Source organism: Miniopterus schreibersii (genome assembly GCF_964146895.1).
Source record: "Miniopterus schreibersii genome assembly, chromosome: 12".
NCBI classification, from domain to species: Eukaryota; Metazoa; Chordata; class Mammalia; order Chiroptera; family Miniopteridae; genus Miniopterus; species Miniopterus schreibersii.
In genome coordinates, this window is record NC_138112.1 from 47,125,924 (window position 1) to 47,141,951 (window position 16,028).

Sequence of the window (16,028 nt, forward strand, 5' to 3'; positions counted from 1 at the left end):
TGCAAGCCTGAGGGGGAAGCTCAGACCTGCAAATGGCTATTGCATTAGGGTGGTGGGCAGTGGGCAGTTTTATGTTACCTGCCATTGCTGTGCTTGTGATTGCTGTTACCATTTTCTTTCTGTAAAAATGAGACAACTGAGGTTCAGAGTGATGAGACGATCACCTAACAATATATTTTTTTTAGATCCAAGTTTTTTTCCAAACTTTCTACAGTGTTGCCATTTTGTTTTTGTAGTTACACTTTCAGTTTTTCACACTTTCTGCAATGGTATTTTTCCTTTTAGTATTAACAGTGTATGTATTTTTTAAATAACAAGCCCCCAACATCTGCCACTACTAGTTGTGCGGTGTTGGACAAGTCACCGTTCTGTGCTTCACTTTCCTCCTTTCTAAATGGGAAGATAGTAATACCGACCCCAGAGGATTAAAATGAGATCACGGATTTAAATATGCTCTGTAAGCCAGGAAGATGGTTCAGTCTACTTCATCCCCTGGGACCCCCTAATCATTGAAGGTTACCTAGTGGCTCATCCCTTCCTTGGCACTCAGCATGCAGTTCCTGGCACAACCCACATACTTGCCTCTTCCAGGCCATTTGAAATAAACAAAAAGCCGAATCCAGCCCAAGCTGGACCCAAGTGTAAAGGACTATTAAGGGATCCTCAGCTGGGACTAAGAGAACATTAGGTCTGGGGCCTGGAGTGGGGCACTGTGTTGGTCATCTTTAGCACAAACCACTGTGTGACTGTGGGAAAATGTCACTCTTCCCTACACTGAGCTTTATAGTAAAGATGCCCATCACACTGCCCACCGTGTGGCTGCAGAGTTATTTGAAAGTGTGGAGTCAGGTGCATAAAGGGGCATTAGCGTGGATTGTAATCTTGGAAACAACCCAAATGCTCATCAGTAAGGGGGTGGGTAAAACAAGACAAAACAAACCAAGTAATGTAGTGTTATTCATACTGGGGATGCTGTGAGGCAAGTACAAAGAATAAAGTAGGGTTACATATATAGACATGGAAAGATGTCCCAGGCATGAATGTGGAGCAACCTGTGCTGCAGGAAACCATTTATTTCTACAACAGAAATAGACATGGAGCTCCAAATGTCTCTATGGGGAGGCGCTGGGTCTCATGTTTTCCCACCTCCAGCGACGCCTTCTAGCTTCTGAACACAGCCTGCTGGAGGAAGGGCAGGCTCAAGGAGCTTGCTCAGAGCAGGGGTATTTATTCCCCTGGAGAATTCCCAGCCTTCCTCCCTGCAGGATGGAAAACCCGACCCGGGTTTCTGGGAGCCGGATTCTCCTCACTCACTGGCCCACTGGGTGGGTGTGGCCTAAGGCAGGGCCCCTCCCGTCCTTTGTCAGGCGGTGGGGGGGTGCAGAGCTTCATAAAAGTCTCTTCCAGCTCTGATGTTTGGGCTTGAGTGCCCTGTCTCTGGCTGATCAGGTGTGTGTCAGTGATTAAGTCTGAGAAGGTCATTCGGATGATACTGATGACATGATAGGGTGGGGTGATATTCCAAGAAATTAACTCTTTTAGTAACCCCAATCAGTAGTGGGCTAGTTAAAAACAAAAACAAAAAATCATGATATTATCCATACTGTGGAATACTGTGCAATAAATACAGAGAATAAAGTAGGTCCATCTGTACTCAGAAAAGCTGTCTCCTCCCCTCCCCTCATCCCTCTTTCAGGCAGCTGATTGAAGCTATGGTCAGGTAGAAAGCCGACAATTGCTGTTTCAAAGTGTGTCCTTGGGGGGACTTAGAAGACTATTAAGCCACTAAAGAAGTGGATTGAGTTATAGACAAAATGTCACGGCTGGAATCGGGAGGGAAGAGTGATTTTCCCTTTCATGTCCGTCCTGCCTATGCCAGGAGGCAGGGAGGAGAAGGTGTTGAGAGCAGGGACCTGCGCCCAGCCTCCCTGCCAGCCTGCTGTGTGTGTATGTGTGGGGAGGTGGGGTGGGGTGGGAGGCCAGGGATAGTCACCCAGCAAGCAAAAAGCTGTACATTGTGCCAGAAAATCCACACACGGGCTATTTTGAAGAAAGGTTTCCTTACCCCAAGGCAGGGCCACCAGACTGGCAGAGGCAAGGGACTCTCTGCCATACTTGCATTGGTGGATGATGTAGGAACAAGATGCACCTTTCCAGTATCCTGGCACCACATAACTGGGGAGGTAGGGAAAGAACTTCCAGAAAGCCCAGTGTTAATGTTTTCTGCCAGTGTGGTGGAATGGGGGCTTGAAATAGAAATTAAAGTTCTTAAAAAAAAAAAAAAAAGAAATTAAAGTGCTTGTTCCTGCTCATTTAAGTTTTGGTCCAAGATCATTCTTACTGCAATAACATAACTCAGAAGGCGATTCCATGCATGACCTGGATGCTCTACACACTTGAGGCCACGCAGCCTCCCGTTTCATCCCCAAAAGATCCAGCTCCCCAGTCCATCAATGAAAAACAGAGGCTTTGCTGAACTCTTCAAGGGGAGGTGGAAGGTTGTAATTTTCACACATCACAGCAGAAACTTAGTAAAATCCCCCCATTTCTCTACCCTCAATGGCCTTCTCCCTCATGTGTTATTATGTATCTCCACTTCCTTGCTTCCATACAGCCTCTTTTTAAAAACATGCCCTTTATTCCCCAGAGCTATTCAGCATTTGCATCCAGTTTGCATAGGCACTCAGGGTTTCTCAAGCATGTCTGTTTCCTTCCCAAGCTGCTGACCATCCTCAAATCTGCTCTCTTCCTGGACAGATAAATGGGGGAGTGGGAAGAGATTTTCTCCCTTTTGTTTCACCAACATTTGTTGAATGCTTAGTATGTGCAACACACTTTCCCTGTTTTGAACCTCAGAGTAACTGCTGAGTGGTTACTATTAGAGAAAACTGAGGCTCAGAGGAGTTAGATCTCCCAAGGTCACACAGCTGGGAATGGGTAGAGAAAGGATTCAAAGCCAGTTAGGCCTGGCTCCAAAGCCTGTGCTGTTAACCCTTCCCAAAGGGATGCTGGGCATACTGAGGACTTTTCTGCCTCCGAGACACTCCTGAGAAGGCTGAGAAGGGAGTGCAGGCCCTGAAGAACAGACCTTTGGGGAAACGTGCATATCTGTGCATTTTGAAAGTCCAAGTCACAGCATCTGACACTGGCATCAGCTAGGAGGCCAGATGGGAGTACTTGAGTGAGGAAGCTCTGCTGATAGGGGCCTCACACTGTGGGTAAAGCAGCCACACAAATTACCCTGTGGTGATTTGCTTTGGAAAGAACTCCCATTAGCGACAGAGGGAAATGTGAACTGTATAGGAACCATTCATGATCTGGCCCAGCACTGTGGGATCCCCTTAGGTGTGCTGACCTACCCCTTTCCCCACCTGGGCCTACACTGCAGGAGAACCTCCATGTGGGCTCAGCTAAAGAGCATGCCTCTCTCTGGCACAGCCTGACTGCTGACAGCTGTCTCAGCTGTCTGGGCCTGGAGGGCCCTGCCAGAGCTGGGGCTGAGGCCAGGGAAGATAGGGTGCTCCTGAAAAACCTGCCTTTGCCCCCAGTTCCTGTCCCCTGAGCAGAGGCTGCCTGGACCCACACTCTATGCCGGGGAACTTTAGGTCCCAGAACTACCCGACGAGCCGACCAGCCATGACCTTGGGCAGGTCAATCTCCCTGATCCTATACCACAAAGGAGGAAGAAGGGTCCCTCCCTCCTGGATCATGTGAGTGAGAAAGCCTGGCTCACAGTTCACCTCATGTCAGGCTTTTTATTTCCAGATCAGCTGAGGGCTTCTTGCCTGAAATCCTAAGGCATTTATTGATTTTTGTCCGGTTTTATTGAGATATAACTGACATATAGCATTGTATAAGTTTAAGATGTACAACATAATGCTTTGATATGTGTGTGTATTGGGAAATGATCGCCACAATAAGTTTAGTTACATCCATCACCTCACCTATTTACAATTTTTTTCTTGTCATCAGAACTTTTAAGATCTACTCTTTTAGCAACTTTCAAATATACAATAAAGTATTCTTAACTATATTCACCATGCTGCACATAATATCCCCAGAACTTATTTATCTTATAACTGAAAGTTTATATCTTTCTACTCCCTTTACCCATTTCCCTTCTCGACTCCCCCTCTAAGCCCCCCATCCTCCTGCCTCAGGCAACCACCAGTTTGCTCTCTGTTTCTATGACTTTGGCTGTTTTAGATTCCACATGAGACTATATGGCATCTGTCTCTGTCTGACTTATTTCACTTAGCATAGTGCCCTCAGGGTTCATCCACGTTGTCGCAAATAGCAGGATTTCCTTCTTTTTATAGCTGAATACTATTCCACTTCATTACACATTTTCCTACCCACTCATGCATCGGTGGACACTTAGGTTGTTTCCATGTCTTGACTATTGTAAATAATGCTGCAACACTTACTGATTTTCAGTAATTAATTGAGCTCCTATCTAAAACATAAGTGGACAAGACCAAAGTTCCAAGCCCTTTGTTGCATTATCTGGCTAGACTGTCATCTCCCTTTACGACAGGTGGCATAAGGCAGAGAGGAAAACTCACTTGCCCAAGGTCCCCCAGCAAACTAAGTAGCAGAGCCTGGGAGCTTCCTCTTGAGAAACCGGTTGGCTGGGGCAGGGGCGGGGTAAATGAGGAAGGCAAAAAGAGAGTGGGAGCAAGGGGGGTGGCCTTGTCTGGAAGTGGTGTCTGCAGAGCAAGCCCAGGTCCTTATTTAGACTTGCTGCTTGAGTATACGCGCCTATACGAAACGCATTTAGCTGACTCCCTTGCGCACTGGTGCAAACTCGGTGCATAAATGGGGATAAGTGTGGGTAGCCTGCGACTATGATTCCAAGGGGGAGGAGGGAGGGAGACCCCTTTGGTGCTTGGGCAAAGAAAGACCTCTCCACCCAAGTAAGCTGAAATCTGGAAGGAAGGGAGGGAGGGATAATTGGGGGTGAGAGAGACAGAGACAGTGGGAGACTCATAGCCACTACCTAACATTTACCTGTTTGAAGGAAACATTCCTGAAGTACTCCCCTGATGCCCATGTAGAGTTCAACGTCTATTTTTAGATAAAATGAGTACAATAAAAATTCAAATAGGTAATTATATCCAATATCAAGCTTTTGAATAGCCAGTCTGCTCTTGAGAAGATAATTAATTAATGAAGTGGGTGGTCTGGGGCTTGGGCGAAGGACAGAACTTGGAGTTTTGTCAGGAAGAGTGAGCCCCATGGTTTGGAGAAAAGCATCCCTTTTTCCATTGGGGCTGGAGAATCCAAATCAAATGCCTCCACTGGTCAGGTGGTGGACTTTATATGTCAGGCTGAGGGTTTGGACTTTGTCGTGAGGACAGCATGGGAGGCGTTGAAGAGTTTTAAGGAGAGCCAGGTGGTGGCTGCTTTACTCTGTAGCATGAAGGACACAATGGAGCAGAGAGAAGATAGGTGCAGAGAGAAGGTGTTTTATGGCTGGAGTTTTCCCTGCTGCTCCTGAAAGCATAGTCCACATGCTGTTTCTTTCTCATCTGCTTGAAGCAGCATAGCATGGGGGTTATGCTGTGGATTCTTGGAGCCACCCTGCCTGGGTCTACGTCCTGGCTCTTCCACGTACTGTCTATTTAACTCAGGCATTTACTTAAGTCTTGGTGCATCAGTTTCCTCGATGAACATAACATCATTGTCTCTCTCTTAGTAATGTCTTGAAATGATTAAATGTCACTACATGTTTAAGGCTCAGCACAGTGCTTGACACACAGTAAATACCTAGTAGTTAGCAACCTTACTCCTGCCAAGGCCAGTGAGTGGGCTCCTGGGCTGCAACCTCCAGGCCCCAGGAGGACAGCTGTGGCAGGGCCTCTGGCCCTCTGCCCTCTCCCTGTGTCAGCCCCCACCTGCCTTTCCCAGGGGGCTGTGCCTGGCCTTCCAGTTCTCACAGAGCATGGCCAGCCTGGGCCCCAGGGACTTGGGAAGGATCACTGCAAGGGCAGGAGAGAAAAGGGCTTTCAGCTCTGAAAACAGATTTTTATCCAAATCTCAGGCTTGGGAATTAGGTTGGAATTGGATGAAAACCAGCTTCCTAGCCCCACGCAGGCCTAGAGGGGTGTCTCTGAAGCAGGGAGACCGTATGCCCAGCCCTTGCACTCTGACTTCCAGATGCAGAGGTGAGAGGCTCAAGGCCAACTCAGCAAACCCAGGGACTAGCTATGGGAAACAAGTTCAATGAGATAAAATGCTAAAAGTTCAGAGTCAAAGGGCACCTTGAATTCCCAGCCTTTTTCGGTTTTGTTTCCACAGTGCAATAGAAATGGTAGCTCTGCCACCAAGTTAGGGGGACACTGGATAAGTCACCCCCTCCTTGGCCTCAATTTTCCTGAATACCCAAGGATGGGAGTTCAGTTCAAAGGTATCAAGTAGGGCTCATCTTGTGGGGCAGGTTTGATCAGTAGTTAGTGGCCACCTGTTTGGCTGGTTAGAGAGAGCTCTGAGATTAAAGCAGGGATGTCTGCCACGCGTGTGGGAGCCAGTGGGTGGTGCATGGGCAGCCCTTTGCCTGGATGGGTCTTAGTCCTGAATACTCAGTTTTGGCACTGAAGTGGATTCCCAGGTCTGGCCCAGTGCCCCTAGTGGACTCTCGTCTCAGCAGTGCCTCTGAAGGTCCCCACCGAAGGTCAAAAACTGCTTTAGGCCCTCGATACACATTCTCTAGGCTGTTCCACTTCTTACCTGGTTATTGCCAATGTCTGCTGGGGAGAGCTGTGTACCTTGGGTTCAACACGGGACAACTGTCCAATACATGAGAATTGATGTCCTTGATGCTAGTGAAGAGGCAGTCAGGCTTCATAAAAAAAAAAAGCTGAAGCCCATTGCAGGCCACACACCCTGCCAGCGCTAGGCAACGTCATGGCTCAGGACTTATGTCACCCACATCCCAGCCTCCCCTATTCCCTCTTCCCACCCTGAGCAGGGGCACACTTTCCCTGCCCCTCTGCTCTAACCAGGGGCTCCAAGCCCTCTTTATTGTCTCATTTATCAGCACTGATAAACTCATTCACTCTGAGGTGCCAAGAACTAAGAATAGCTGTAGATAACTTCAAACGGTGAAATTCTCAGCATCCACAAGCAGAAGGCCTCAGCTGCAGTGCTTGTGAATCCCAAGAGCAGGTACCATCGCCGAGCAGAAGAATGTTAGTTGTTCTTCAACTACGGGGAAAATTGTTCTGCCAGAGGTCTGGAACCTGAGACATTCCAGTGAGGCCTGCCCTGCCCTATACAGACAGCATGTAGTGAGAAGGGTGCGGTCTCTGGAGCCAGAGTGCCTGCGCTTCAAATGCCAGCTCCACTACTTTCTCATGTGACCTAGTGAAAGTCACCTATCTCTTTGTACCCCAATCTTCTCTAACAAAATGGGGATGGTGATGAGAGTAGTACCTACTTTGTAGAGTTGTTGAGGGGAGAAGGGGAGCTTAGTGCTTAGAACAGTACCTGGCATGTAGTGAATGCTAAGTGTTGGCTGTTATCACGAGGCTCCTTGGGCGGCCATGCGTCAATCCCAGTCATTGCAGTTTGAGATGGCAGGCACCAGGGTTCAGCCCAGGTCTAGCACACAGTAGGTAGCAGCAAATATGAGCCCCACCCTCCTTTTACCTTTGTTTTGGAATTGTCTCCACAGCCAAATTAGGAGCTAGATGAGAAAACACAGAGAATTCCTCAGCATGGCTGCTGTCTCTGGGAGCCAGCCTTTAGAAGGTCATTGTGGCTTTGTCTGCACTGGGATCAGAAAGTCCAGTAGATTTTCTCTCTCTTTCTTCCCCTGCCCTTCCCATTAATCATGACTTGCTGCCCACAATCCCTACTGCCTCAGCAGCCATGTTGGGTGGGACGTGACCCCACCTTTTGGCCACAGCTGATTGGACCTAGGAATGGCCCCTGACCCCAGGGCTGCCCACTCAGGTGAGTTGGCCCAAACATATTCTGCCTTAGGAATTGGGAATTGGAAAATGGAAACTGAGCCAGGTGGTGGTGATGGAGCTATAGCTGAAAGGTCACCTAGAGTTAGGAAGGAGATTATGATGGCCATGTTCAAGCTGAGCCCTGGGGAGGCAGAGGAAGCTGGTGGCAGAGACAGAGGCCTAAACAGACAGAGCTGCTCCTCTGAGACACAGTAAATCAGAACCACTTTCCACTTCTAATTCTCAGGAGGCCTGGGGACACCATGTCTCCTTGGCTTGGCTTTCCATGAGAGGCCCATATTGACATGACCCCACTCTCTTCCCTGGAGCTAGCCTGAGAACGTCTGTGGGCCCTGTAACCAGGAGGGCCTCAGCTTACTCCCTGGCAACCCTGCCTCCTTGGCTCCTTCCATGAGGTTCTGCTGGATGTAATTTCATGGATGGAGTGGACCTCTACACCTCCCTCACTCACATCCTGCCTTGGTGACCTCAGGGGAAGCTGCTGTAGCCATGCTGGGGCACCCCACAGCTTGAGGTGACCATCTGGGGCTCCTGCCTTCAGCTATGTTTTCTGGAATTGAGCAAAATCCCTACCACAATGGCCTCATTTCCTGCCACCTTTCTGCTGAGAAGTGGCAGTCCAGCTCAGCCCATCTCCTGCTGCCCCAGCCTTGGCTTCAAGCCAGCCCCTGGCCATTTGATCATGTCCTTCATGTCAGACCCAAATCCCAGCACTGGGTTCTGTTTCTCACTCTTGACTAGGAGCCAAAAGCTTATGGTTTTTATTTGACAGTCTCAAATCTACTGCCCAAATCCACACTCTCTCCTGTGAGCTGGAAAAGAAATCTGTTTATTTTATTGATGAGTTCAGAGTAAGGTTTGTGGCAGCAATCTTAGCAGCAATGACAGCAGGAGTGAGAGCAGAGGGGTGGAGAGAGACCTAAGAGTCAGGTCCTATTGGATTTCAAGGGAGGAGTCTCCCAGGGCTGGGAGAGACCAAATTCACAGGGCCGGAGAGAAGACATGAGAGTTTGGTTCCCAGGGGCCCTTTTCAGAACAGTTGGCTGCTCTCTCCCTCCATATTGGCCTTCGAAGGAATGGCCAGAGGTGCTCCTTACGCAGCACTTCTACAGGGCCAACGGGAGTCTGAAACCTCTGGGTGCTGGCTGTGTGTTTCCAGGGTTTCTGCAGGCTGGTGTCTCTCAAGGCTGGTTCCAGGCTTTGTGTTCAGAAGGCTGGGTCCAGGGCTCACTGGCTTCTAGGGGTGAATTTGGTTTCTCCTTCTGGACTTCAAAAGAAGGTCCTGTGGGGAAGATGAAACAGACCAGGAGGGTGCAGGCCTTGTGGGTGCACACTCAGCCCCGGGAAGAGCCTGACAACAGGGAGGACTCCTCAGTGGTACAAGGTCCTGCACCCTCTGGCAGCCCCTCTTGGTGTGGGCCCCGAGGAGCTACACACCAGCCATAGCCACAGCACACAGGAGGCCAGGGAGAAAGCAGGAGGGAAACCTGAGATGAGGTAGGAGGGAACCAGAAAGCAGAGGGGCTGGGCTCCCTCACAAAGAGCAGATGACAAGTGACAGAAAACATAGGGCTACTGAAGCCATCCCAGAAACCACGGCATAGCAGGCCAGTGGTCTGAGAGCATAAGGCCCTTATGTTTTGAGAAACTTGTAACAGAAAAGTCATAAGTCCAGGCCTGGGGCAGCCCTAGATGCTGCCAGCTGTGGGCTTTAGACCACACCAAACACCAGTTTCACAGCCACCTGCCAGCTCTGTCCATGGGCACAGCCCTGTCACAGGGTGGGAAACACATCCCAAAGCTGGGCTCCACAGTGTCCCACAGATAAGAATCCGGAGTCACGGGAGAGAGAAGGCACGGAGGACAGCTTGGTCTGAGCAGGGCTCAGGCCACGACAGGTCACAACAGGACATGAACAACCCCAATAGGCCAACCCTGGTTCTTTGGACCAGCCTTAATTGCCTTTTAATTGCCCTGGCTCTGCCCAAGCACGGGCGTGGTGGTGCAGGGCTCCCAGAAAGTGGCGCCCCCAAGGAAGGGGAAATCCAGGCTGCGCTTCCTTTGGGCAGCCCGTCATGCCTGGTTTGAAGCACTGTCTGTGTCCAGCAGAGAATGGTGCTCACTGCTCCATCCTGCTCACTGGGGTGCTGCAGGGGACCCGTGGCAGGTCCCAAGGGCTGTGGTGAGTCAGGATGCCCAGGTCCTAAGCATGCTACAAAGCGGGCTCTGCTCAGCTCCCCTGAGCGGGAGGGCCTTTGAGTCCAACACAATCCCAGTGTGGCCAACAGCAGGCCTGGGTGGCACTTCAGGGAGGGTGCCTCGTGCGCCCCTCCAGACACCAGTCCAAAGAACCTGCCGACGGCATGGGCAGCAGACGGCCACTGCACGCAGCGCGGACAGACGGGGCCCTGCAGCCCGCCTGCCTATTCACCGTGGGGGGCTGCCAGGCTCCAGCTGCAGGAAGAACCCGTGTCTAAGCACGGGAGCACGGTCTTCAAGGAGCTTTCGGACCGGCTGGGAGTTTTCGGCTGCAGAGGAGGGAAGAGAAGAGCTACATACGCAGAGCGGAGCAGGAAACACAAAACAGGGCTCAGTTATTCCCAGGCAGAGCTCCACCGGACCTCTCCCTTCGCTTGGCTCCTGCCTAGGCCCTGGTTCCAGAATTAGTTGCTACAGGACCTTGATTTCTCTAAGACATACGCAGAACTCAGCAGAGAGGCAGAGAGAGAGAGATAAAGATGGAGACAGAGAAAGACAGAGATAAAAATGAATGCAGAGACTCAGAGCCAGGATAAGGGGAGCCAGCAAAGGAGAGGGTAAGAAAGAAGAGGGAGGGTGATGAAGAGAGAGAAGAGAGGAAGGGGAAAAAGAGGGGCAGGCGGGAGACAGAAAGTGACAGGAAGGATGGGGGGAGACAGAGAGAGGAGGAGATAGAGACCCACACAGGCACAGGGACAGGAACGAAACAGAGAGAAACAGGCACATAGGGAACTGCAGAGAAAGGACGGACACTGGGCCAAGGCTCTTTGGAGATCCTGCAAGTGGGGCCAAAGCCTGTGCTCCTGGCAGCTTGAAGACTCAGCAAGAAGGAAAGCAGTTACCTATCAGGCAGACCTTCCAGAGAATAAAAGACAGACATCTTTAACCTAGCTGATGGTGGTGCAGGGGGTGAAGTTCTGAGTGGGGAATTAGAAGTCCTAAGGCTTTGTACCAACTTCATCATTCACTTGGTCTGAGACCTGAACCTCTCTGGGCCTTAGCTGTCCACATGTAAAGAAGAATTTGGGCAAGATCATCTTGGAGGCAGCTCTGATAATGCTTGAGGACAGTGACTTAGTTCTAGGCTTTCTCTAGCTCGGGTGCTTTCTAGCCATTCCTCCAGGCTGGATGGAGGTTGGGAGTGGGCTGGCAGAAGGCAGCCAAGGTTCTGGAGAAGGAGACAGAGGCGGCAGTGGGCCAGGCTTCCCCCCACACTTACAACTCGTCATCATATTCTTTTGGGGGGCAGGCAGCAATAACAAGGTCGATCCAGTCCTGTGGGGAGAAGGTGTGTGATTCAGGGGCATGCTCAGGGATTGATGGTGGGTCTGCGTTTGACACTCTGTTCCCATTCCTGGGCACCGCAGCCCAGGGTCAACTGGCTAGGACCTTCTTCCCATGGGAAGGTGTGCCCAGGTGGGGCTGGAGGACCTCCTGGTGGGGATGGGCCTCACTGTGCAGTCCCATGGTCTGGGGAAGCTTCCAGTCTCTGAGGCTTCAAAACCACAGAGGCCAGGGTTGCCAGGCCCTTGAATGACACCAAGTTCCCAAATGCTGATCTGTGGACCAGGCCCAGGCAGCAACCTTGGGATCGTGGACGGAATTTCTTAAAACTCTAGACTCATGGACTTGGCCCCGGGAGATCTGGGGTAGGTCCTGGGAAACAGCATTTTTAACAAGGTCCCTTGGTTATTGTGATGCATAGCCAATTAGGGAATTTCTGGCTTAGCTTCCTGATCCCAACACATGAACCCCCTCAATGGATCACTGCCATCCTTGGCTTATCCATCAGTGCCCATCTTTGGCTTGGGTATATTCAATAAAAGGTATGTGAATTATCACTAGGCCCCTATACCATGCAATAGCTCCTAATATTGAACTGAAATTTCTTCCCAGGACCTCCCTCTATCCAGTCCAGTTCTGTTCTAAGAACCACAAAGAACACTTCTGCTCCCTCTACCCTAATGCAGCCCTTCAGATAATCAAAGACAGTCATCATGTTACCCGTAAGTCTTCTCTTCTCCACATCCCTTCATGTGGGTCCCAGTCCCATCTGGTCAGCTTCCTCGGCTCTGAACTTAATACCCCAGGCTCGGCTGCCTGCATACAGTTGCACAGGTTGTGCATTGCACAACATGAGCGGGCACCATTCACACTGTAGCCGGTAGGAGGGCACCCCCTCGAGTTGTGCAGTGCACAGCCCGGGAGACCTTATGTGGTGACTCTGACCCAGGTGGGTGTCTAATGAGCACAGAGCAGGTTACCATCAGCCCCTCCTCCATTCTGGGTCCTCTACTTCTGTTAATATTTTCTGATAGCCTCAGGCACTCTCTTGATTCCTGGTCAGTGTGCACTTAGAGAAGACCTTAAGTTTTTTTCTTGGGTGGGTTGCCTGGTCTTCTGGAGTCTGTATTTGTGTCACCTGCCTTTTGGATTAAAGATCAGGAACTGACATTTATTTTTCTGAATCCCACATTGTCAGATTGAAATCATCAGCTGGATGGGGTATGTGGGCATCACTCAAGAGTTGCCTGGACCCTGGATGCCCACCTGAGATGAGGCACTCTGCTCCCTCTACCCTATAAGGCCTGGCTGCAGAGGCCAGGGTTTGAGGCAAGCAGGCAAAGGAGGGAGGTAGGGAGGAGGTTCACTCTTACCCCTTGATTCCAGGCCTTCTGCAGGGCAGCCTCAGCCTCAGCCAGGGTGTAGTCTGTCACGATTTTGCCATTGATTGCCATGACCTCATCTCCTTTCACAATACCGCCTGCAGGAAGATGAGACTGATTGGCAACTGGGCCATATGTGACATGTGCCTGGCCTAGGGATTGGCTAAGGGGGGGTGGGGGGGTCACTATAGAGCTGCAGAAGCCTGACTCCTGGCTTCTGAAAGCTCACATGGGCTCAGAAAGCATGAGGGGAACAAACCACCAGGCTACTCAAAGGGCACTTCCTTCCCACACCATCCACATGTCCTCACCCTGCTCTGTAGATAGGGATACCAGTGATAAATCTTTGTCACCCCAGCTTTTCTACGGGTCTCTGCTATTTCAGAAGGAGGCAGACCTATATCCCCAGGGAAGTTACCAGAAACATGAGCTAGTTCTGCAAGCCATCCCTCTCTGCTCCAGCCCTGCTGGTCGCTTCAGGCCCCTGAGCTGGCCGAGCTCTTTCCTGCCTCACATGCTTTTCCACCTGAAACCCTGGCCCCCTCTCTCTTTCTTCTCATCTACATCTGAGATGAAATGTCTCCTCCTCAAAGAGGTCTTCTCTGACCCCCACTCTCTCTTTTTAGTTTCTCACAGTATCCTGGTCTTTTCCTGCATAGCATAGTTCACAGTTTGTAATCATATATCTATTTATTGACTGATGGTCTCTTCCCAGCAGCTTCCTTTCCCTTGGTGGGTTAGGGGGCCCCTCAGAGCTCCCACAGCTTCCCTCTCCCCTTTGTCAGCCCTTGGCAGACTACCTGGAAATTCTGAGCATGTTTTCACCACTGGATGGGGAGCCCCTGGAGGGTAGGGTGTCTGGCTTGGCTGTGTACCCACAGGCCCTGGACCACTGTATGCTCTCAGGCAACATGTGGGACTGGGTGGGCGGATGAATTGGAGGGGTATTCTTAAGCAATTGTCAACCAGTCCAAGTGGGCAGCTGTTGGCTTTCCTGCAGAGCCCTGTATAACCATCACACCATCCTCAAACCAGGACATGGCTGGTCCCCACTCACCATGCCGCTCAGCGGCTCCCCCCTCATAAACAGCCGAGACGACCACCTTGCCGATCGGGGAGTCCACACCACCTTCCAAAGCCAGGTCTAAGGCTCCCTCCTGGTTAGAGGAAAATAGGCTTTAGGAAGCCAAGCAGACAGTAGCCTGTGGACACCTGGGTAATGAGCTTCTTGACAGGGCCACACGGAGGACAGGAGAAGTCTTGGGGCTACCAAGCAGGGCCAGGGTTTGGGGGTCGCATCACAGGAGGGGGCACCCTCAGGGGAAGAGAGGAGGATAGTGGGCATCTAGGGGGTCATCTAAGAGTCTCTTGAGAGTAGGAGAAGCAAGGGACCAAGATAGGAGGGGGCAGGGGTAGGGGCAGAGAAGGGTGGTAGTTACCCGACCTCCATGTGCCCAGGTACCTTCTTAATGCGCAGGAGCCGGATATCCTTCCCTAAGATCTGCTCTGGGGTGAACTAGAGGGGAAAAGACAGTGGGGGAGCTTTGAGATTGTCTGAAGGACGAGGGTAGGGAAGGGGTGGGAGGGGAAGCCAGGGACCTGTGGGACATTGGGCCCCACAGAGAACATGGACAAGGGGAGCTTTCCCAGCCCCACCACCATCAGTTTTCAACTGGGGGTCCCAGGCTCCATGGGGGACATATGGGCACACACAAATCCCAGATCTGTTCTTCTGGGGATGTTGCGAGGCTGGTGAGAGAATGCCTTGCAAACACGCAGCACAGTGCCTGGCTTGTAGGCAGTGCTCAGTAAGTGTAACTTGTTATAAACCACACACATGCACACACACCATACACTTCACACTGGAATGTCATTTGTAAGGAGCTTCACAGAAAAGAGCAGTTAGGGTTCTCTTGGGGGTCCTCATGTGTTCATCCCTGGCATCCCCAGGGCCCAGAATGTACCACCACCAAATACATTATAACCCCCTAACCCCCATTCCTAGGGTTTTCCCCAGGGGAGGAGAGTTCACTCTCACCATGGAGTAGGGGTCAAAGCCTTCCTCATATTTCCGGAAATCCTGGAAGCAAAGCAGGGTGTTAGGGCAACAGAGCAGAGGTCTCTGAGGGTCACTGCAAGAAATATGCTTAGGGCAGAGGAAGCCAATGGGGAGCGGGTCAGAGGTAGGGGAGAGACTGAGGGAGGGCAGATGTAGACTGGATGGGGGATGCAGGGAGTAGGCCGGCAGCCCCAACAGCCAGAGCACCCCTGCCCAGGGAGAAGCAGAAAGCTGTGGGAAGCATCAGAACCCAGCCCTGGCCCCTGCACTGTTCCAGCAGGGTGAGCATCTGTGGCTGGCAGGGGCACCAGCTGACAGACATCTAGGTGGCCTAGGCATAGCCAGCCTTGTTGAAGGTCTTCTCTTCCCACATCCACAGGTCCTATGGTCCTACTCAGTTCCTCCAAGTGCCCTGCAAGGCCAGATCCATGCTTCGGGTGGGTGAAGGCCAGCTTTTCTCGTCCCAGGGCTGTGATCCCAAAGAAGGACCAACACTGCTCAGGAGACTGCTCTTCCTGGGGTATCAGCCACAGGATGATGAGGGCGGGGGCAAAGGGATGGTAGGTACCACAAGGGAAAATGGGATGTCTGTGCTTGCCCATGTCCAGTGTTGTTCTTAATGTAATACTTATCTAGAAGGCGACAGGCCTCCTCAGAGCCTTAGCAGGGGAGGAGAGAGGACACCCAGCTCAGGGGACCTGGCTTGGTGGGGGCTGTGGGAACAATATCCCAAAAAAGTAGAAACAAGGGGGTGAGAAGGGAGAAAGGGGCAGAGCCGGAACACACCACTTTCCCAGGAGTCACACAGTGAGCAGGAGTCCAGGGTCCACAGACTGACAGGGCAGACACACCAAGCCTGAGAGCCACAAAGCCTCGGTTAGTCCCCATGGGAAGGTGGGAGCGAATGAGCGGCCTTTCCCAACTGAGTGGAGCCACCCCCAGCACACAGTCCCTTAGGCCACACCAAGTGTCCCCTGGGGCCTGTGGTCAGCATCACCGGGAGGCCAAAGCCACCTCTATGCCCAGCATTCAGCATGCAGTTCTGGGCCGAATATCAGCAGATGGATC

General features: G+C 51.4%; 1 protein-coding gene across 4 annotated transcripts in view; it reads right to left on the reverse strand.

The window, feature by feature from the left end:
* Window positions 1–8,715: 8,715 nt before the first annotated feature.
* The window catches only part of USH1C (USH1 protein network component harmonin), a gene marked incomplete at its 3' end in the record, with an annotated part of 44,555 nt that continues 37,242 nt past the window's right edge, over window positions 8,716–16,028 (reverse strand). For 2 of the 4 annotated variants that reach the window (XM_081155058.1, XM_081155056.1), the window contains 5 exons: window positions 14,940–14,981; window positions 14,364–14,417; window positions 13,959–14,058; window positions 12,893–12,999; window positions 11,451–11,510 (listed from right to left, as the gene is read on the reverse strand). In XM_081155058.1, the coding sequence (XP_081011184.1) occupies window positions 11,451–11,510; window positions 12,893–12,999; window positions 13,959–14,058; window positions 14,364–14,417; window positions 14,940–14,981 (363 nt within the window). Of the gene's footprint in view, window positions 9,259–10,407; window positions 10,528–11,450; window positions 11,511–12,892; window positions 13,000–13,958; window positions 14,059–14,363; window positions 14,418–14,939; window positions 14,982–16,028 lie in introns of those variants that run through there. The other 2 variants (XM_081155055.1, XM_081155057.1) reach the window with 2 other exon arrangements.